The sequence below is a fragment of the Phalangium opilio genome, unplaced genomic scaffold (genome assembly GCF_054372755.1).
Source record: "Phalangium opilio isolate 3A_F unplaced genomic scaffold, DU_Popi_V2 ptg000045l_1, whole genome shotgun sequence".
Classification (NCBI taxonomy): domain Eukaryota; kingdom Metazoa; phylum Arthropoda; class Arachnida; order Opiliones; family Phalangiidae; genus Phalangium; species Phalangium opilio.
Genome location: NW_028324168.1, coordinates 32,359 through 55,740, shown reverse-complemented (window position 1 = coordinate 55,740; position 23,382 = coordinate 32,359). Strand labels below are relative to the sequence as shown.

Genomic DNA, 23,382 nt, shown 5'->3' with positions numbered 1-23,382 from the left:
AAGGTATTTCATTTCTTTAAACCGGTATTTCAACGGCCAACGGTTTCTTAGCACGTGTGGGGAGGGATGGGGGGGGGTAGGATAGTGACATTTTCTTGAAGAAGAAAAAAATTCGCGTCCACGTAGAATACCAAAGTAGATATTAATTCTGTTCATTCAAGACAGTAATGACAGCTGCCTTACCACGCTCTAACGAAAGGTAACGTAAGGTGCCATTACTGCTTATTCTTATTTTTTTCTTATTATTATTATTTAAGTCTTGGAAAGAACCGGGTGTCAAAGGTCAACGGGCATCATTACGAGGGGAAAAGGCGTAAAATATAAATCGGGTCTATCTATATTGATCCTTTCTTTGACTACTCTCAAACAAAATACAGTTCTAGACTACTTTCGTTTTGTTTGGGTTTTTTTATATATTCAAAAGGGTATTTATTATTAAGTATCCCTCCCCCTATTACTATTGATCCTTAATTCTAATTTAAAACTATGAGAATTTAGAATGACGTAAGTCGTTTAAAAATTAAACGGAATATACAGTGTGTATATAAGTTCTGCATGCATAAATTAAGGGATTGTGTTATTTGGGTGCATACACGATTTTGAGTCGAAAATGTAACTTCTACGATTCCATTTTGTTTGTCACAAGGGACACTGTTTTCGAGTTAAGATTGAAGGAATATTTTACGGATGACCCCTTAAATTTAATTAAGAAACTGATTTACATAATGATTTCTAATTTAATTAATTAAGGGGCCATCCCTAAAACACTCTTGTAAATCATAACTCGAAACCAGTGTCCCTTAGGGCAATCAAAATGGAGATAGAAGTTACATTTTCGACTCAAAATCATGCACCCAAATAACATCCCCCTTAATTTATGCATGCATACACCCTGTATAGTTAGTTCATTTGCACTAAAAGCCTTTTTAACTATTAATAAACCATTCGCGCCTATGACAATACTAATACAGGTATTTGCTCTATAGTTACTAACAAAAAATAAACCGTGCATGCCACTGTTTACTGCCACCACGAGCGTTTATACAACTGACCAGTGGTCAAAACTGAATATCTCTCTAAGCTATCAGACTGAATTCCACGCGCGGGACTTTTAGTCTGTCTTAATTAGTACTTAGCTGAATGGATAACGGACCAGGAAAGGGGGAGGGGATGGAGTTTCTCATCATGAAAGTTGCTATTACTTCGCCTAATTAACAACAGCAAAAAAAGATATGATATGAGCTAGAAAAACCCCGTGCAATTAGTTATTCTAAGGGCTCGTTTTCATAGGCGCGAGTTGCGTGAAAATTTCGAGCGAAAGCGGAAACGTTCGAAAAAAATACATTACCGCGCGTATTCAAGCTCGTGAAGCGTGAGCGTTTTCGAATTTTCTAGCTTCTATGAAAACGAGCCTTTATACCGAGAAAACATACCTAAGCTATCTGTACTAAAGTAATGGGAGGTTGAATACATTCATTTCCTCTATGAATATTAATTGGTTTCTTTAATAATCTGACCTTCACTGACCTACATTTTATCACAGTTCCAGCTAGCTATAAGAAGTTGAAAGTCGATACTTTGGTAGCAGAGTTTAATTAGACACTAGTTCATAAGCTTAGGCTGGGAGAAAGAAGTAAGCTGGAGCGGTAAATGACGATGCTAGCTTATTTTTCTAAGACACATGGGGCAGGAATCCTTGACGTTTCCGTAAAATGTCGGACCCTACCGAAACGCTGAGCATGCTGGGATGACTTCATTGTCGTATAGATGGGGGTACAGACCCATCTGGGAAATAAGAATACTTTTTAAACTACTCATTGGGACCAGTGACCCCCTAGTGTCCAGACTCTCTGGACTGGTTCCCCTAGTTTTCCTATAGGATTTGCAATTAGTAAACTGGTCCCGGCGATCAGTAGACCCACTTAAAACTGGTCCAAACAATAAACTGGTTTTGGACCAGTGGAAGTGTGCTACAGACTGCCAAGTAGTTTTCAGACTAAAAGGATTCATATCTTTTACACAAGGAGGCAAGGCTTCAGGTGTTATACAACGAGGCCGGACTCCCTGCCTTCTTTTGTAAATGGTATGAATCCTCCTAGTGTGAAAAAATACGTGTAGGTAAGGAAGTTACGACTCCATAACTCTCTCTCCTTCATGGCTTAGGTAACTAACTATATTTTCACTCTTAAAATGAGTCATTCCACCATGTAGCTTACGTACCGAGGAAATTCGTACTTGTTTCAAGGATGTAAATCAGTTGTTAATAAGCTCATTTTGCTTGCTTTTCTTTATCATAAATAGGGGCAAATGTAAAAAAAGGGGTTTCAAATTAACTAGAAAAGTAAAAGTAACACGGTTGTCATTAAACACGGGTCGTTAATGGTTGTTTGTCCCACTTAATTTCACCGGCAGTTGATAGCGAGTATTAAAGGCGGTCTTAATGAACATTTCAACGTTACTCATTTCCACACTCGTTTAGTATTAATCCGCGATAATAGCTAATCCAAAAAAAAAGAAAGAAAAAACAAAAACAAGCACACGTAAATGTTTGTTCCGCTCGAGAGGAAACTTTCATTTCGCGCCAACTTCATTATTCTTGTTTTGGGTTAATTGTCAGTTACTTTTTGCGTCCCCGTCCACTCCCTCGCCCCCTTGTTCCCTGGATAAAATAGTTCATTAGAGTTTTAACGACTTTTAAGCTTTGTTCAGCCATTTATTTACATACGGAACCCTTCAACGGCGTTTACCATTAACAGCGGGCACACCATTTCCAAAAACTCAAATTTTTAATTCTTCTATAACAACCGTGGTCACGTGTCCTCCCTCTAACCGCTCTGTTAATAACGCGAATATGCAAATGTACTTTGTCATTAACATTATCAGAAGTATATAATAATACTTCTCTTAGAGAGAGGTGTATACCAACCACCAAGCGGAGAGTAATTGTAACATGATTCTTCCCCCAACATTGTTTAACATTTATTATAGCCAAAGTTACTAAACCGAACGACAAACGCCATGTAAATAGTTCCCTTATTATTACTCTGTTAGCGCTGCTTAACTATTTGATTTCCAAGGCGCATGCATGCGCTTGTACGTTTTTGTCCCACGTCAAGACAATCAAGGTTTGTTAACTAACTGATTGCTGGGGATTTAGTAAATACCAAACAGTTATATAATTCACCCTATCACGTTGCGATCCCCATCTGAATTAAGTTTGATGAGCGGGAGAGCAAACAAAAATTTAAATGAGCCTGGGAAGAATCATGAATTACATAACTAAAGTATTAAGACGATACTGTGTGTCTTCCTTCCTCTATTATCCCCTTCTGATATTATAGATTTTTTCTTTTTCTGGCTATATCGTTAGTTAGTTCCGTTAATTAGTTAGAGCAACCCGACGACGGTTGTCATTTTTAAAACTCCGTGACACCCAAATAAAAGCTTTCCCGGGGTTTCGCTTTGTTTGCGAAATATACCTACACGAAAAGCTTTCAACGAGAACCATATTCGAGTCGAATTTTAAATGCCTTTTACGTGTTGACTTGAGAAAAACGGATTAAATAAATAAATGAAGCCGACCAGAGAACGGTTTTAATGACTCCTTTTAAAACTTTTATTTAAAGTATTTGTTTAATTTAAGAGAAATATACCGTTACGTTATTATGTATCGCTTCCGCGCCCTTTCATAATCAAAGCTGGAACTCTCTATATAAGACCAAGAAGCGATATCGAGTTTACTAGGGAGAAGGTACAAATTCGCCACGTTTCCAGCTTTATCTCCAGTCCAAACGTAGGTCCGGAGTTAATCTCCGCCGCCTCTAAATTCCAACCAGCATCTCATTGGTTCTTGAAAACTCACGTCAGCGCGACGCGTATGACGAAAATTACAGTTATATTTTCCCACTCTGAGGAAGGCGAAATAGCCCGGCCTCCTTTTACGTCCCCCCTTGTATTTTGAAAGGGGGACTGGGAATATGGGGCGGGAATACTTAGGCATCTTATACCTTCTCCCTAGTAAACTAGATATCGCTTCTTGGTAGGGCTATGTAGAGATGTTGTTAATTATTGATTTTCTCGCGAGTAGCTTAAGCTAAAGTAAATAGTTTTCTTTTTAAAAATAACTCGCCGCTTAAGTAAGCAGGAAGTTGCCACAAATTTCAAGACCGCATAACTTAAAGTCATTTTTACGGAGAAATTTTAACTTTTGTCAAAATGTTGTGGAATTAACAACTACTTGGCCTAATACTGCGTGAACTTACAAAGGGGTTACACAAAATCTATCCCCCTTCTCAGCTTAAACTTCAGCGCAGTGTTGTCAGGCATGCCCAGAGCTCTGAGAGTCTAGCACTGGTTCAACCTGAACTACTAACCTTTCTCTCTGCAATCTCTGACTAACCAAGGGTCTTGGCAACAAAACCCCCTTTAGTGGAAAATATGTCTAAATATATTAAGGCAAGCTAACTACGCATTAGCCCATTTTGAAGCGTTGTGTTGAGAAAGAGTTTGAAAAATCGCGCCTAAGCTTACGGCCAAAGCGACATCTAACGACGCTATTTACGCGGGAAACCGCATAACCAACGAAAGGCCTCAAAACCCTCGGTGTATAGTGATCAAGCTTTAGTATACTATAATTTAAAATTACCAAACCAAGATAAAACCAGCCTCCAAACCCTTTTCCCCGAAATGTATTTTTACCTTACATATCCCTCCGCTAAAACTTGGGCTAACCCCTAACCCGAGAGCTTACGAGCATCCCACAATTGTTGACATATTTAGATCTCCTTTTTGTCAAATAGAAATTTAGTGGTGTGCGCACACACACACACATTTGGCGAGGCGTCGTTTGTGAAAAGTAGACTGTTAGTAGACATTCACGCTACCGTAGAGGTGGGTGGGGATCATTTTTGCCACCAATTTACCCGTTACCCAGTCTGTTTTAACTATCAAAATGAAATGAACACCTAAAAACGCTATCAGATAGATATCAAACGCAGCTGGGATCATAAAATGCGACAAAACTAACCCTTACGGAATCCTAAGCTAAAAAATACTTATTCATTCATTGATTCATCAATCCTTAAATGTTTCCAAGTACTCAATAAAAACCGTTAACCAAGGCTTAGTAATTTAAAACATAACCCCATAGATCTTACTTCTAAATATCTACATTCAAACACACACAGGCATTATGGATTTTTTCTCCAAGAAACATTATTTAGCAGACGAAAAAACCGAAGAAATCCAATAGATTCCAAAATCAATAAAATAAAAATTAATCTAAAAAAAAAATAAGTAAACAACTATTTATTTATTACAAGAGTTTAAAATCTGGTTGTTATTTTTTATTCTTATAATAAAGGTATTTTTCAATATAAAACTAAATTGGGCAAATTATAAACAACATTCCTATTGTAGAACAAAAACCAACATGATTTGAGCAATTCTTAGAGAACGAGAGAGAAAAAAAAATTGCCATCACCGCTAGATGGAGGTATGGAAGCAACCCCAGACGCCCCTCGAACCCCCAGAACAGAAAAAAAGTGCTCGATAATTCTCTCCCAGACACTCAGAGTGAAATAGGAACTCCCACACAAAAAATCCTGGATAAAGAAAGTAACTTGCTTTCCCTATGGGGCTCCCAGGCCACAATTCAACTCCACCAAAAAGTTCAAAATTGTGTTAAAATTATCAAGGAAAAAACCTTATTTTTCTAATTTTTTAGAGGGGGGGGGGTAAAATCCCTTATTAATTTATATCCAATTTTGCCTAAGCAATTCCCAATACAGAGCTTTCATTGCAGGCAGGAGCTAAAGTCCGCGAAATATTTATTTACACGGCCATATTGATGGGTTAAATGCAAGGAAAAAACCACCAATATGGCTGCCAAAACCGGTTTAAGAGTAAAACTAGGAGGATGTGACGTAGGCCTTCTACACAGCCAACTGAAAGCTCTCTATCAAATCTACTATAACCTTAAAAATATATTTACTCTACAGGATTATTATTTTATTTTAAAATTAAACTTTTTAACTATCTTTTCTCTCCCAAGGTTGGTATGGTTTATTCGCCTCATTAACTTTTAAGCTATATAATACCTTAAATTTAAAACCACCCGGAATTTGCCGTACAATTAATATAAAATAATGATATTAAATTTCATTTCAAATTGGAGAAAAAACAGAGTGAAACTCTAAACTAAATACGAGTTTGAGAAAAAATAAAAAGACATATATTTTAGGCAAGACTAAAAAATTTTAATTGCGGAGTTAGTGTCACTAATAACCCCCAGGGGACGCTAGCTATAATTCAAAGATAAAGAATACAAACATAGCCCAAAAAAGAGGAGGGGGGCTCATCTTCCCGGGATGGGGTGGGAAGGGGGAAGGAAATAAATCCGACTTAAAAACTCACCTAAAAGTTAACTTTGTATACGATGTCAATTCAACTTGAAAAAGCCCGAGGGAAACCAAAAGTGGGCGGAGAATAATATACTACGTATTAAAAAAAGTATATATATATAAAATGATAAGGTTTATCAACTTGGTTTATAAAAATCTTGTCACTAATATCATAAGTTCATAAGATATGTTGGCCATAAGTTTGTCACTGGTTACAAACTTGAGCTTGTCATGAAATGAGTGACGTAGTCATAGATTCGAGGTAAAGCGACACCTGGTGAGGCGCTGTCAAAGTCTTAGTTATGCAGACTAAATAGGACCTAGATGGAAGTCCTGCAAAATTAACCACCGAGTGTAGGACTTCAATTCTCGCTTCCGTCGTTCTCGAACTAGATGGAGCTGTAAGTCTCTAGCATTACGAATAGTATAGGTAGTGTCATACTTATAGATAATATCTTATAAACTTATGCTATGGACTGTTACCAACTTTATTGACAAGGTCAACCGATACGGGAATTAAATATAGGTATGTAAGGAGGGGTCGAACACTATGATATATTTTTTTTTTTTAATATTTATTCTATCACTGATTTATTTAAATTGCTTTGAAAAAAATTAATAATTGCGGTAGCGGTGGTAAGGTAAGTGTCGGGCCCCTCGTGGTGATTGATTTCTATTAGTGAGTGAGAGGGTTTATGAAGTGTTGGATTCGTCTTTTCATATTAGGTCTTTAACCCTGTTATACGCGGTGGCGTTCATTACAACTGAAACCATTCCCTTTTATGTCCATAGTATCGTTCTAGGCCTACATACATCTCAGAGCTTTTTTATGTATACACATGGAATACCTATCATTATTAAAATAGCCCGGATCCTCATTTAATTATAACAATTTAATATAACTTCTTTCTAATAACTCTTCAAATGAAATTAAAATTATTTCCAAAGCAATTTTTTTAACATTTCAAATCAAATTCACCCAATTTTTAAAACATTTTACTTATTTTTAAGAGCGTTGAAGTTATCCGAGTGATAAAGTAGTTTGCCATAGGGACAGGGCAGTAAGTGATAAACCCCTCCTACAAAACGTCATACCACAGCTTACCCAATCATCTTTACTCCCCCATTAGCCTTCCACTTCATAAAATCCTCCACCATGTAGATGTATACGGGAGGAGCCGTCCGAATCCCCGCCCCTTTTGCTGTTAGCCATGGAGCTATTTTTTGGCACGCGCACAGAGTTTAAAATAATATATTACAGATAAAGTAGTGTCACCACGTGTTAAATCTCAATAGACACCAATAGAGTCAAAGGTAAAGAAGGGCGAGTTAAAAAGGAATAACAACGGAATTAGCCAAGCAATAACCAAACGGAGCGAGACGAAGACTAAGACGAAGACGCAAAAACTAAAGGCTTCCGAGTCAGTCTTATTCTCTACACCCGCGTTAGAAACAAAACAGAGTCGACTTCGGCAGGGGGAGCCGATTATTTTGGGACTGTCTCTCAGCCTCTTACAATCAATCCCTCCCTAGCCTACATTTTATTCCGGACTAGAGACGATGGATAAAAGTTTCCATTTCAGCCTTAACTAATCACTAATAATTAAACGTGTCTTTTTCTTCTGCGTTAATTCTCTTATGTTTCACATAAGTTCATAAGATATGTTCCATAAGTTAGTTTGTCACTGGTTACAAACTGGAGCTTGTCATGAAGTGACGTAGGTAGGTCATAGATTCGAGGTTAAGCGGTGATTGCCTGGTGAGGCGCTGCATATCGAAGGCTTAGTACACAATAAATATGAGAAGATGGAAGTCCTGTAAAAGCTCGAGCTGTAAGTCTCTAGCATTACGAAGTATAACTAGTGTCATATTTATATGGATCATATCTTATAAACTTATGGTGAAATCAATGTATTTGGTAAAATAGTTAAAACAACATACCTAACCACGAGGACTATATAGTAATATCAGGGATAGATTTAATTTTAGAAGTAGGAATGGAGAACAGAGTAATTGGCGCGCCTTTAAGTCCCGTACCCCCTTCCACGGGACGGAGGGGGGGGTGTGTGAAAGAAGAGGTGGGTCATAGCGACAGAGGTAAAAAGGAATTACGTATTTTCCGCCGTCCCCGTCAGCAACGTCATCAAAACGTAGTTTAAGTGAGCCAATAAGATAATTTAAACTTTTCGTTACGTGTTGGAGGGAGGGGCTCTATACTGGGCTATGAGTCGGACTGAAGTAAATACTAACCGTTCTCCATTCCTACTTCTAAAATTAAATTATCCCTGTAGATATATAATATCTGGTATATATAATTCCTCAAAATCTTTAATATAATAATAAAATAATCCTTGTTTTGAAAAATAATCGAACACAAATTATTTGTAGCGTAAATTCGAGGGGGGGGGGGAGAGAATAATTTAAATGAGCTATTAATAGAATTAATATTTATCCGTTTTCCTCAAATTATTATTGTAAATTCTTTAATTCTTAGAATATTCAAATGTGTCATAGCAAAAATAATTCCCCCCACCCTGGACCCAACTCTTAAACCTTAAACTTTAAAACTGTATTTAAAATATTTCACGGGGGCTGTTTTCTCCGAAGAACGAAAATTTGCATATTGAGTTTGGGCGCGAACGTTGAAATCCCTGAAGAACAAAAGAATTAATAGAAACAGGGGGGGGGAAGAGAATAAATACAAATCCCAGCTAATAATTCCCAATACGAAAAGATAACTAATCTAATAAATGTTGTCCTTTTGCAAAACAAATACGGGAGTTCAGGGGGCAATCCCCCTCTTTCTACATTCCCTCCCCCTGGGGGGAGGAAAGGGTTATTAAACTCTTTTGTCTTTGAATCGAAACAACAACCTCTTTAAAATTTTAATACAACTATCTGTGATGGGGGTGAGAAAAATTAAATTCAATTTTGCAAAAGTATATATTTTCTATTTTACAAGGGAAAGTTAGTTTTAATTAATTTAACGAAAAGATAATATACCTTTAAAGGACTGCCTTATTCTAAATATAAAACGGAAAATATTATTTTAATCTTTTATTACAATATGATAATTAGGCCTAGTATTTAATTAGTATTAAAAACAATTAAGGACTACTGTGCCATTTGTTTAGTGGCGTCTGCGTTCAACCAATCCTGTGAGGGTACTGGCTAGCAGACACCAGTAAACATGGCGAGGCAGTAGTCCTCGATTTTAAGTGTAATTAAACAGGGTTCATACAACTTTTGGAAAACAAATTTCCCTGAGATTTCCAGGTTTTTCCCCATATACATCCCTGAATTTTGCAGGTTTTTCCCGAGTAGGGGGAGAATCTATGTTCTCGGACAACCTGCTGCTATACTTTTAACATTAGCAGCACCTGCTGCTATACCTTAACATTAGCTGCATCAACTGCTGCTATACTTTAACATTAGCTGCAGCAGCACCTATACTTCAACAATCAATCGATGGTATCGCAAACATATTTTCCATAAAATTGTTATCTTTCCTACATTCAAATTTCTTATCTTATCTATCAAACCTTCATCCCCTTCACAAAGACGTAGAATTGTTATAACCATAACGAAATCATTCACCTTATATTCTATGTTATTCGGGGTCAGTGAAAAGCAGTTACATCACGACCTTCAAACTAGAATAATAGTTAATGCTTAGTTTAATGTATAACGGTATGGTTTATAGCAGTGCAACGTATATTATTGTATACATCTATCGAGGAAAATAATTAGTTTTAATCATATTTATTTAATTATTCGAAAAGTGGTGAATATTAAGATCATTCTAGACTATTTGTTTACACCCTTATCAGTATGATTTTTGACGAGAAATTCAAAATCATGCTAAATCTAATCGGTTCAGTTCCGAGTTTCACCTTTATCAGTAGTTGAATATCGATTGGGAAATTTTAAAATGCTTAACATAGACGAATCATATTCAGATAGATGTAACATCCGGAATAAAAAACAATATACAAATATCAGAAATCATAATATCTGTAAATCAAACACCCTAGTATAGATCCACATCAGAAGTGTCCGACGGACCATATCTATTCTATTATTCCAATATTTACCATTCACACGCTATTTTCTTTACCCATTTTTGGGGGGTTGGGGGGGGGGTTTATGATGAGTCATCCTTATACCCCTTATCTTTTAAGATTAAGAGCTATTAACCAATGAGAAGCCTGCTCCAGTTCTAGTTCTAGTTATAGTTTATCATTATCAGTATCAAATGTTTGAGGTGTATGTAAAGCGATTGATTAGGGTGTTAGAGATCATTTTCGTAAGACACGAGCTATCGACAAGTCATACATACATTAAGGAGATTAGAGTTTCGTTAAATCAGAAACTTTTACCCAATTTAAAATGTTTCATTGCGATAAATGTGATGCAAAGTTTCCCGCTAAAAGAAGTCTACTGCAGCACATACGTTCGCTCCATGAGAATATAAGGTTCGCGTGTGTTCAATGTTCGGCATCATTTACACGGAAAACCAACTTAAATAAGCACATCGAGAAAGTGCACGGTCTACCTCCTGGAACCTCTGATACCCCGCAAGGTATCTCTCTACCTAATCCGCTCACACCCGCCGAATCGGATCCCAACACCCTCACCCATTCTCCACCGACCTCTAACCAATCTAGGAAACGTCGCCATTCGGGTGGCGATTCTGCTACACCTGTTAAACGTCCATCACCGTTTCCAGAACCTCGAGATGAGTGGGAGGAGGTTGAAGCACTGGACGATGCCGTTTTCGCTGCCCGTGCGACCCCGAGTGGGGTGGAAACAGACGCATCAAGATTAATTAACAGTCACACCGAAGCTATTTACGGGTATATCGAGAAAAAACGTGAATCAAAGAAAGGAGTGAAATGGTACCTTGTTATTCGTGCTCGCTATACACGCTCCCTGGCCAATATCGACACCGTCGTCGAAGCTCTACCATATTTTCGTGGATTCACCTACGCTACACTAAGTTCTGATGTTATTCGGGATCAGATCTCAACCTGCATTCAAAAAATTGAGCAATCCATGTCCGAATATGAAGATAAGGGATCTGGATGGGTGTTAGATCGAATCGAATTTCTACAATTAAACATTATCGCGTACTCTCCACTGCAAGGAGGATCATACATTGAATTACCTCAATGGATTGCAGACAAGAAAGCCGTCATTAATATTAAAAACGACGACGACCGATGCTTTCTGTACTGTATTTTAGCTCAATTACATCCAACTAACATTCACCCTGAACGTGTTAATAAATATACGGAATTCGCCGAGGAACTGAATTTAGAAGGGATATCCTTCCCCTTTAAATATGATTCTAACAAACTGAAAAAATTTGAGAATGCGAATAACCTCTCGATTAACATCTTCGCCGTGGAAAAAATAATTTTCCCTATCCACGTTAGTGAAAACAATGTAAAGGCGGAAAGACAAATCGATCTCCTATTACTAACCTGTGGTAAGAAACAACATTACTGTCTGATTCGAAGTTTAAGCCGGCTCTTAAGCGATTTGACTAAAGATTGTCGTTCAACATTCTACTGTCGCTATTGTCTACACCGTTTTTCCGGTGCCAACGCTAAAAACAACCACAGCAAACACGTGAAAGATTGCAACGTCCACGGACCTCAACGTATTGAAATGCCCACTGAAAACCCCATTTGTAGATTCACAAAGTTCGGATGGTGTATGAGGGTTCCATACGTTATTTACGCCGACTTTGAATCTATTATGCCTAAAGTCGATACCTGCCTGCCCGATTCGACACTGTCATCAACTACAACATTAGCCCATCACATCTCTTGCGGTTTTTCATATGTGGTGGTCGGCCCCGGCGGCAAGGCCAGTAAACCGGTTACGTATCGAGGAAAAGATGCCACGAAAGTCTTTTTCGATAAATTAGATGTCGAGGCGAAAACTATTCAGGGTAAAATAGCCGAAAAACTTCCGCTGAATCTATCAAGTGAGGAGGAAAAGACCCACCGAGAAGCGTCGACCTGCTATCTATGTGATAAACCCTTCACATCGAAGGACTGGAAAGTTAGGGACCATGATCACTACTTGGGGATGTATCGTGGAGCGGCACATAATACCTGCAACCTGAAACTGAAACCGCCGAATCATATTCCCGTCTTTCTCCATAACCTCAGCCGCTACGATGGGCATCTTCTAATGCAGCAGATCGGACTAATCAAAAATAAAAGAATCGATTGCATTCCGAGCAATAGTGAGACGTACATCTCCTTTTCGCTGGGACATCTACGTTTCGTCGACTCGTTTCGGTTTTTAGCTGCACCCCTGGAAACCCTCGTGGGGAACCTGGCTAAAGGAGGCTCCGATAAGTTTCCCATTTTAAATTCCGTGTACAACCCTGATGAGGTCGCCCTACTGTTGAGAAAAGGAGTCTACCCCTACGATCTCATGGACAGTACAGAACAATTCAACCGAGAGCAACTACCCTCGAAGGACAGCTTTTTCAACATTTTAACTGATACACCCATCAATGACAATGACTACGAACATGCCCAGAAGGTCTGGGAAACTTTCCGGATACGAAATATGGGAGAGTATCACGATCTCTACGTCACCGCCGATACTCTTCAGCTGGCTGATGTCTTCGAATCATTCCGGAACATTTGTATGAACTACTATAAATTAGATAGTGCTCATTCATATACGAGCCCGGGTTTCGCTTGGGAAAGCGCCCTCTATATGACGGGGGTGGAGTTAGATCTGCTGCTAGATCCGGATATGCATCTGATGATCGAGAGAGGGATTCGCGGCGGCGTTTCCATGATTACCCACCGTTTAGCGACAGCCAACAATAATCTCTTTCCCGATACATATGACCCAGAAAAACCCACGACCTTCCTGACATATTTAGATTGTAACAATCTATACGGTACAGTCATGATGGATCCCATGCCGATGAGGGAATTTCAATGGAGCAATTCCATCCCAATCGAGGATATACTCAAACACCCAGATGACGATAAAATCGGATACATTCTCGAGGTCGACTTGACATACCCTGCATCATTACATCACGATCATAATGATTTACCTCTGGCACCACAAAAGCGGTCTGTTGTAACCTCAGAGTTGTCGAATTATACGAAGAAGCAGCTAGAGCATTTGAATATCCCGCTGAGAGACTCCTTACCGAAATTGATCCCGGATCTTCACCCTAAAACCAATTACGTCGTTCATTACCGTAATCTGCGGTATTACGTCGAGAAAGGGATGAAAATCAGTCGAGTTCACCGAATTCTATCCTTCGAGCAGGGAACTTGGCTCTCCGAGTATATCGCCTTCAATACAGAAAAAAGAAAGATGGCCGCCAACGATTTCGAGAAGGATTTCTTTAAATTAATGAATAACGCCGTCTTCGGTAAAACGATGGAGAATTTGAGGAATCGAATCAAGTTCGACCTAGTTCAACACCCCAAATTAGCTATTAAGAAAGCTAGCTCTCCAACATTCGAAAAATTCACCATTTTTCATAATGATTTGGTGGGAATTCACTCAATAAGAAAATCAATCACCTTGAATCGACCTATATATACCGGCTTCACCATCCTGGATCTCTCGAAGCTACTGATGTACCGGTTCCATTATGACACCATCCGAGCACAGTACAACGATAAAGCCAAACTTCTTTTCACCGATACGGACAGTCTCACGTATTACATCGAGACGAATGATTTATACAAGGACTTGGCTCAAAAAGCACACCATTACGATTTCTCGGGGTACCCCACCGACCATCCGCTTTTTAGTAATGAGAATAAAAAGAGTCTGGGGAAATTCAAAGATGAGTTAAACGGTCTACCTATCCAAGAGTTCTGCGGCTTACGGCCAAAGATGTACTCCATTCTGTCTGCGAATGGTGAAAAGAAGACGGCCAAGGGCATCTGCAAAAGAGTTGTGAGGAAAAGCGTTTTTCACGCTGATTACCGAGATTGTCTCCTGAATCGGAAAATTACCACTGCAGAGATGAATCGCATCGTCAGTGCAAAGCATAATCTCTACACAATACGGCAAAACAAGCTATGCTTGAACCCATGCGATGATAAGCGCTACATACTTGAAGATGGAATCACGACCCTTGCTCATGGACACGTTGATATACCAACATAGACCCTCATCGAACATAACTCTTGCTATTAATTTATATACATTTTTGAATATATTCTGTATAATTTTAGTATAATTCATAAATATTTGGTTCATATTTATATTGTTTTAAGTGTTATTAAAAGTGAAAATTAAAGTTAAATACATTATTTTAATGAAAACCTGACTGAAAATTTCTTTCCTTTAAAATGCGTCTTTATCGTAAAATTCTTATCTCCAGAATCCTCTATCTTATCTACTAAGCCTACACTTTTTTCAGTGAAAGCGAGCGCCAAAACCCTCTAATGTTCAGGAAGATACGATATAATGTATGTTTTGATATTATCGCAGTTTGGTTTCTAATATGTTTATAGGTATTTACATAACAGAAAACTCTTCAAATTACTGAATTCCGATTAATTTTTGCTCGTAGGAAACTAAAAAAAGCGGTTGAAAGTGACATGAAATGTCTATAGTTCAATTAAAAGTATCAGCAAAACACTAAAAATTGGTTAATGTTTCGCTAATTGTATAGTAAAAGTAACGTTATTCGACTTAAATACATCTGATATTATTAATAAATGACAATTATAAAACAGATAATGAAGTTGAATGACGAAAAACTGGTCGAAAGTGTTGCTAATATACTAAAATGCGGATCGAACTGATGTAAAATGAAAGCGCTCGATTGAAAGCGAACTAATATGACTATAAGAGGATCAAAGTGTTGTCAAACTACTTAAAGGTGGTTCCAATCGCATTCAATGGAACTAAAAAAGCAGTTGAACGTTCATGAAATGACTGAAGTACAATTGTAAGTATTGAAAAAAACACCAAAAAATAGGTTTAAGTTTCGTTAAATGTCTAATAAAGACCACACTATTCCACTTACATTATTTGTTTACATTCTTATCAGCATGATAAGGAGTGCAAACCTAGTTTGATTTCTAATATATTATAATCATTTAAGTAACAGAAAGCCCCTTCAAATGACTGAAATGCGGTTGATTTAGTTCGTATGAATCTAAAAAGTGGTTGAAAGTGTCATGAAATAACATGAAATCCTTCGGTTGAAAGCGAACTATTATGACTAAGAAAGTGTATCAAGATGCAGTTAAACTAGTAAAATGTTGTTGAAAACGTCGTCAAACGAATAAATTTCAATGAAAAGTAACGTGCAATGAATCATAATGTAGATAAGAGTTACGTCATTCGCCTAAACTACACTTGGAATATAAAACAATTTATAACTGTTAAGTCACAACCTGAGCGGTGAAGGGACGGATCTCCGAATTCTAAGACCATAGGGGGCGCGTTTTTGAAAAAAAAGGTGGGTGGCGGCGCCCCCTACGGTCTTAGAATTCGGAGATCCGTCCCTTCACCGCTCAGGTTGTGACTTAACAGTTATAAATTGTTTTATATTCCAAGTGTAGTTTAGGCGAATGACGTAACTCTTATCTACATTATGATTCATTGCACGTTACTTTTCATTGAAATTTATTCGTTTGACGACGTTTTCAACAACATTTTACTAGTTTAACTGCATCTTGATACACTTTCTTAGTCATAATAGTTCGCTTTCAACCGAAGGATTTCATGTTATTTCATGACACTTTCAACCACTTTTTAGATTCATACGAACTAAATCAACCGCATTTCAGTCATTTGAAGGGGCTTTCTGTTACTTAAATGATTATAATATATTAGAAATCAAACTAGGTTTGCACTCCTTATCATGCTGATAAGAATGTAAACAAATAATGTAAGTGGAATAGTGTGGTCTTTATTAGACATTTAACGAAACTTAAACCTATTTTTTGGTGTTTTTTTCAATACTTACAATTGTACTTCAGTCATTTCATGAACGTTCAACTGCTTTTTTAGTTCCATTGAATGCGATTGGAACCACCTTTAAGTAGTTTGACAACACTTTGATCCTCTTATAGTCATATTAGTTCGCTTTCAATCGAGCGCTTTCATTTTACATCAGTTCGATCCGCATTTTAGTATATTAGCAACACTTTCGACCAGTTTTTCGTCATTCAACTTCATTATCTGTTTTATAATTGTCATTTATTAATAATATCAGATGTATTTAAGTCGAATAACGTTACTTTTACTATACAATTAGCGAAACATTAACCAATTTTTAGTGTTTTGCTGATACTTTTAATTGAACTATAGACATTTCATGTCACTTTCAACCGCTTTTTTTAGTTTCCTACGAGCAAAAATTAATCGGAATTCAGTAATTTGAAGAGTTTTCTGTTATGTAAATACCTATAAACATATTAGAAACCAAACTGCGATAATATCAAAACATACATTATATCGTATCTTCCTGAACATTAGAGGGTTTTGGCGCTCGCTTTCACTGAAAAAAGTGTAGGCTTAGTAGATAAGATAGAGGATTCTGGAGATAAGAATTTTACGATAAAGACGCATTTTAAAGGAAAGAAATTTTCAGTCAGGTTTTCATTAAAATAATGTATTTAACTTTAATTTTCACTTTTAATAACACTTAAAACAATATAAATATGAACCAAATATTTATGAATTATACTAAAATTATACAGAATATATTCAAAAATGTATATAAATTAATAGCAAGAGTTATGTTCGATGAGGGTCTATGTTGGTATATCAACGTGTCCATGAGCAAGGGTCGTGATTCCATCTTCAAGTATGTAGCGCTTATCATCGCATGGGTTCAAGCATAGCTTGTTTTGCCGTATTGTGTAGAGATTATGCTTTGCACTGACGATGCGATTCATCTCTGCAGTGGTAATTTTCCGATTCAGGAGACAATCTCGGTAATCAGCGTGAAAAACGCTTTTCCTCACAACTCTTTTGCAGATGCCCTTGGCCGTCTTCTTTTCACCATTCGCAGACAGAATGGAGTACATCTTTGGCCGTAAGCCGCAGAACTCTTGGATAGGTAGACCGTTTAACTCATCTTTGAATTTCCCCAGACTCTTTTTATTCTCATTACTAAAAAGCGGATGGTCGGTGGGGTACCCCGAGAAATCGTAATGGTGTGCTTTTTGAGCCAAGTCCTTGTATAAATCATTCGTCTCGATGTAATACGTGAGACTGTCCGTATCGGTGAAAAGAAGTTTGGCTTTATCGTTGTACTGTGCTCGGATGGTGTCATAATGGAACCGGTACATCAGTAGCTTCGAGAGATCCAGGATGGTGAAGCCGGTATATATAGGTCGATTCAAGGTGATTGATTTTCTTATTGAGTGAATTCCCACCAAATCATTATGAAAAATGGTGAATTTTTCGAATGTTGGAGAGCTAGCTTTCTTAATAGCTAATTTGGGGTGTTGAACTAGGTCGAACTTGATTCGATTCCTCAAATTCTCCATCGTTTTACCGAAGACGGCGTTATTCATTAATTTAAAGAAATCCTTCTCGAAATCGTTGGCGGCCATCTTTCTTTTTTCTGTATTGAAGGCGATATACTCGGAGAGCCAAGTTCCCTGCTCGAAGGATAGAATTCGGTGAACTCGACTGATTTTCATCCCTTTCTCGACGTAATACCGCAGATTACGGTAATGAACGACGTAATTGGTTTTAGGGTGAAGATCCGGGATCAATTTCGGTAAGGAGTCTCTCAGCGGGATATTCAAATGCTCTAGCTGCTTCTTCGTATAATTCGACAACTCTGAGGTTACAACAGACCGCTTTTGTGGTGCCAGAGGTAAATCATTATGATCGTGATGTAATGATGCAGGGTATGTCAAGTCGACCTCGAGAATGTATCCGATTTTATCGTCATCTGGGTGTTTGAGTATATCCTCGATTGGGATGGAATTGCTCCATTGAAATTCCCTCATCGGCATGGGATCCATCATGACTGTACCGTATAGATTGTTACAATCTAAATATGTCAGGAAGGTCGTGGGTTTTTCTGGGTCATATGTATCGGGAAAGAGATTATTGTTGGCTGTCGCTAAACGGTGGGTAATCATGGAAACGCCGCCGCGAATCCCTCTCTCGATCATCAGATGCATATCCGGATCTAGCAGCAGATCTAACTCCACCCCCGTCATATAGAGGGCGCTTTCCCAAGCGAAACCCGGGCTCGTATATGAATGAGCACTATCTAATTTATAGTAGTTCATACAAATGTTCCGGAATGATTCGAAGACATCAGCCAGCTGAAGAGTATCGGCGGTGACGTAGAGATCGTGATACTCTCCCATATTTCGTATCCGGAAAGTTTCCCAGACCTTCTGGGCATGTTCGTAGTCATTGTCATTGATGGGTGTATCAGTTAAAATGTTGAAAAAGCTGTCCTTCGAGGGTAGTTGCTCTCGGTTGAATTGTTCTGTACTGTCCATGAGATCGTAGGGGTAGACTCCTTTTCTCAACAGTAGGGCGACCTCATCAGGGTTGTACACGGAATTTAAAATGGGAAACTTATCGGAGCCTCCTTTAGCCAGGTTCCCCACGAGGGTTTCCAGGGGTGCAGCTAAAAACCGAAACGAGTCGACGAAACGTAGATGTCCCAGCGAAAAGGAGATGTACGTCTCACTATTGCTCGGAATGCAATCGATTCTTTTATTTTTGATTAGTCCGATCTGCTGCATTAGAAGATGCCCATCGTAGCGGCTGAGGTTATGGAGAAAGACGGGAATATGATTCGGCGGTTTCAGTTTCAGGTTGCAGGTATTATGTGCCGCTCCACGATACATCCCCAAGTAGTGATCATGGTCCCTAACTTTCCAGTCCTTCGATGTGAAGGGTTTATCACATAGATAGCAGGTCGACGCTTCTCGGTGGGTCTTTTCCTCCTCACTTGATAGATTCAGCGGAAGTTTTTCGGCTATTTTACCCTGAATAGTTTTCGCCTCGACATCTAATTTATCGAAAAAGACTTTCGTGGCATCTTTTCCTCGATACGTAACCGGTTTACTGGCCTTGCCGCCGGGGCCGACCACCACATATGAAAAACCGCAAGAGATGTGATGGGCTAATGTTGTAGTTGATGACAGTGTCGAATCGGGCAGGCAGGTATCGACTTTAGGCATAATAGATTCAAAGTCGGCGTAAATAACGTATGGAACCCTCATACACCATCCGAACTTTGTGAATCTACAAATGGGGTTTTCAGTGGGCATTTCAATACGTTGAGGTCCGTGGACGTTGCAATCTTTCACGTGTTTGCTGTGGTTGTTTTTAGCGTTGGCACCGGAAAAACGGTGTAGACAATAGCGACAGTAGAATGTTGAACGACAATCTTTAGTCAAATCGCTTAAGAGCCGGCTTAAACTTCGAATCAGACAGTAATGTTGTTTCTTACCACAGGTTAGTAATAGGAGATCGATTTGTCTTTCCGCCTTTACATTGTTTTCACTAACGTGGATAGGGAAAATTATTTTTTCCACGGCGAAGATGTTAATCGAGAGGTTATTCGCATTCTCAAATTTTTTCAGTTTGTTAGAATCATATTTAAAGGGGAAGGATATCCCTTCTAAATTCAGTTCCTCGGCGAATTCCGTATATTTATTAACACGTTCAGGGTGAATGTTAGTTGGATGTAATTGAGCTAAAATACAGTACAGAAAGCATCGGTCGTCGTCGTTTTTAATATTAATGACGGCTTTCTTGTCTGCAATCCATTGAGGTAATTCAATGTATGATCCTCCTTGCAGTGGAGAGTACGCGATAATGTTTAATTGTAGAAATTCGATTCGATCTAACACCCATCCAGATCCCTTATCTTCATATTCGGACATGGATTGCTCAATTTTTTGAATGCAGGTTGAGATCTGATCCCGAATAACATCAGAACTTAGTGTAGCGTAGGTGAATCCACGAAAATATGGTAGAGCTTCGACGACGGTGTCGATATTGGCCAGGGAGCGTGTATAGCGAGCACGAATAACAAGGTACCATTTCACTCCTTTCTTTGATTCACGTTTTTTCTCGATATACCCGTAAATAGCTTCGGTGTGACTGTTAATTAATCTTGATGCGTCTGTTTCCACCCCACTCGGGGTCGCACGGGCAGCGAAAACGGCATCGTCCAGTGCTTCAACCTCCTCCCACTCATCTCGAGGTTCTGGAAACGGTGATGGACGTTTAACAGGTGTAGCAGAATCGCCACCCGAATGGCGACGTTTCCTAGATTGGTTAGAGGTCGGTGGAGAATGGGTGAGGGTGTTGGGATCCGATTCGGCGGGTGTGAGCGGATTAGGTAGAGAGATACCTTGCGGGGTATCAGAGGTTCCAGGAGGTAGACCGTGCACTTTCTCGATGTGCTTATTTAAGTTGGTTTTCCGTGTAAATGATGCCGAACATTGAACACACGCGAACCTTATATTCTCATGGAGCGAACGTATGTGCTGCAGTAGACTTCTTTTAGCGGGAAACTTTGCATCACATTTATCGCAATGAAACATTTTAAATTGGGTAAAAGTTTCTGATTTAACGAAACTCTAATCTCCTTAATGTATGTATGACTTGTCGATAGCTCGTGTCTTACGAAAATGATCTCTAACACCCTAATCAATCGCTTTACATACACCTCAAACATTTGATACTGATAATGATAAACTATAACTAGAACTAGAACTGGAGCAGGCTTCTCATTGGTTAATAGCTCTTAATCTTAAAAGATAAGGGGTATAAGGATGACTCATCATAAACCCCCCCCCCAACCCCCCAAAAATGGGTAAAGAAAATAGCGTGTGAATGGTAAATATTGGAATAATAGAATAGATATGGTCCGTCGGACACTTCTGATGTGGATCTATACTAGGGTGTTTGATTTACAGATATTATGATTTCTGATATTTGTATATTGTTTTTTATTCCGGATGTTACATCTATCTGAATATGATTCGTCTATGTTAAGCATTTTAAAATTTCCCAATCGATATTCAACTACTGATAAAGGTGAAACTCGGAACTGAACCGATTAGATTTAGCATGATTTTGAATTTCTCGTCAAAAATCATACTGATAAGGGTGTAAACAAATAGTCTAGAATGATCTTAATATTCACCACTTTTCGAATAATTAAATAAATATGATTAAAACTAATTATTTTCCTCGATAGATGTATACAATAATATACGTTGCACTGCTATAAACCATACCGTTATACATTAAACTAAGCATTAACTATTATTCTAGTTTGAAGGTCGTGATGTAACTGCTTTTCACTGACCCCGAATAACATAGAATATAAGGTGAATGATTTCGTTATGGTTATAACAATTCTACGTCTTTGTGAAGGGGATGAAGGTTTGATAGATAAGATAAGAAATTTGAATGTAGGAAAGATAACAATTTTATGGAAAATATGTTTGCGATACCATCGATTGATTGTTGAAGTATAGGTGCTGCTGCAGCTAATGTTAAAGTATAGCAGCAGTTGATGCAGCTAATGTTAAGGTATAGCAGCAGGTGCTGCTAATGTTAAAAGTATAGCAGCAGGTTGTCCGAGAACATAGATTCTCCCCCTACTTTCCCGTATATGGAGTATCCTATGGAGCAAATGTTAACGAAGGAGGGGGGCAAATAGGACTATTACATACTCAAAGAACATCCCCGTATTTCTAGTAGAACCAGAGTTATGAGCCTCCAAAGTATAGTGTAATGGAGGGTATGTTTACGAACATTTTGTTTAATTACTCGGTTTGACGCAAATTTCCCTGATTTCCCTGAATTTCACTAAAAAGAGGTTTTTGTCAACTATTTATTTCCCTGATTTTTCCAGATTTTCCCGGTTTGTTAAATACTAATTATTTTGTTATAAGAGATTATTTATTTTTAAAAATTTTCCCTATTATTTTTAGAAAAAAGGCAGTTCTTTCAAGGTATAATATATTGGCTGTACCTTTCCTTTAAATTAAATTTAAATTCCGTTTACATTAGAGTAGTCCTTTAAGCAAGCGCTGTTCATTAAAATTTATTGGTTAAAGAATGGGATGGAAAGAGATGTTCCCATCGGCGCATGCGTCTGTCGTTTGATGGCGCGCGCGCTCGTTTGCTCAGTTTCCTCAAGGATGGGATGGAAAAACTTAAAAACGTTTTCCTTTCGGAAGCTCAAGAGCATGGGGATGAACACGTATTTTTTTTTTTCTTCTTCTCGCTTCATCCAGATGAGCGTTTTTGGTTTTTGGGAAGAAGGAATGCGTTAATTAATAAGCAGCGTGTCGCCCCGTCTATTTTTAGATCGAGAGCCCCCCAACTAAGTTTTTAAAAGAAAGACTCCTACATTGGAAAGAAAGTAAAAGTCGCCTAGGCCGGCACTCACTCGAGAGAGAGTGAAAAGTTTTCTCGTTTCGTTTCTTAGTCACTTTTTTCTCGCCCCAAATGAGCTGCTGGCTCGTTAAAAACCAAAGTTTATTATAGCTCATTTTTACGTAAACATTTTATGCAAACCCCCTCCCCTCCCCCTTCGCTCGCTCGCACTTCTTTCAGATGTGAAAGTATCTTTAAAATTACATTTAAGTTTCAACCACTCTTAAGAAAGAAAAAACATTTCGGTTACGAGTGAATGCCCCCTCGAAATATGATAATAACATAAGTTTATAAGATATGTTCCTTCATAAGTTTGTCGCTGGTTACAAACTGGAGCTTGTCATGAAGTGATTGACGTGGGTCGTAGATTAGAGGTAAAGCGACGCCTGGTGAGCATTCTGGGAAATAGCACATTTCCTCTGGTCCAAAACCAACTAGTTTATTAATTGCTTGTACTAGTTAGTTTTTAAATTCAAGAAGTGAGGGTTACTGGTCCCCGGGACCAGTTTATTATTTCTAAATCTAGAGGAGAACAACAAAGGCTGGGACCAGTCCGGAGACCAGTTTATTA

The 23,382-nt window shown here is 38.4% G+C and overlaps 3 protein-coding genes across 3 annotated transcripts in view; 1 reads left to right on the top strand and 2 right to left on the bottom strand.

Annotated features, from left to right (window-relative positions):
- LOC149676501 (zinc finger homeobox protein 3-like) overlaps nucleotides 1-23,382 on the bottom strand; it is a 130,890-nt gene that overhangs the window by 99,114 nt on the left and 8,394 nt on the right. The window lies entirely within an intron of this gene.
- LOC149676503 (uncharacterized) lies at nucleotides 10,791-14,573 on the top strand. Its single transcript, XM_089838520.1, has one exon. The coding sequence runs from the start codon at nucleotides 10,791-10,793 to the stop codon at nucleotides 14,571-14,573; it is 3,783 nt and encodes a 1,260-aa protein (XP_089694646.1).
- On the bottom strand, nucleotides 17,180-20,962 carry LOC149676502 (uncharacterized). The gene has a single exon (XM_089838517.1). The coding sequence runs from the start codon at nucleotides 20,960-20,962 to the stop codon at nucleotides 17,180-17,182; it is 3,783 nt and encodes a 1,260-aa protein (XP_089694643.1).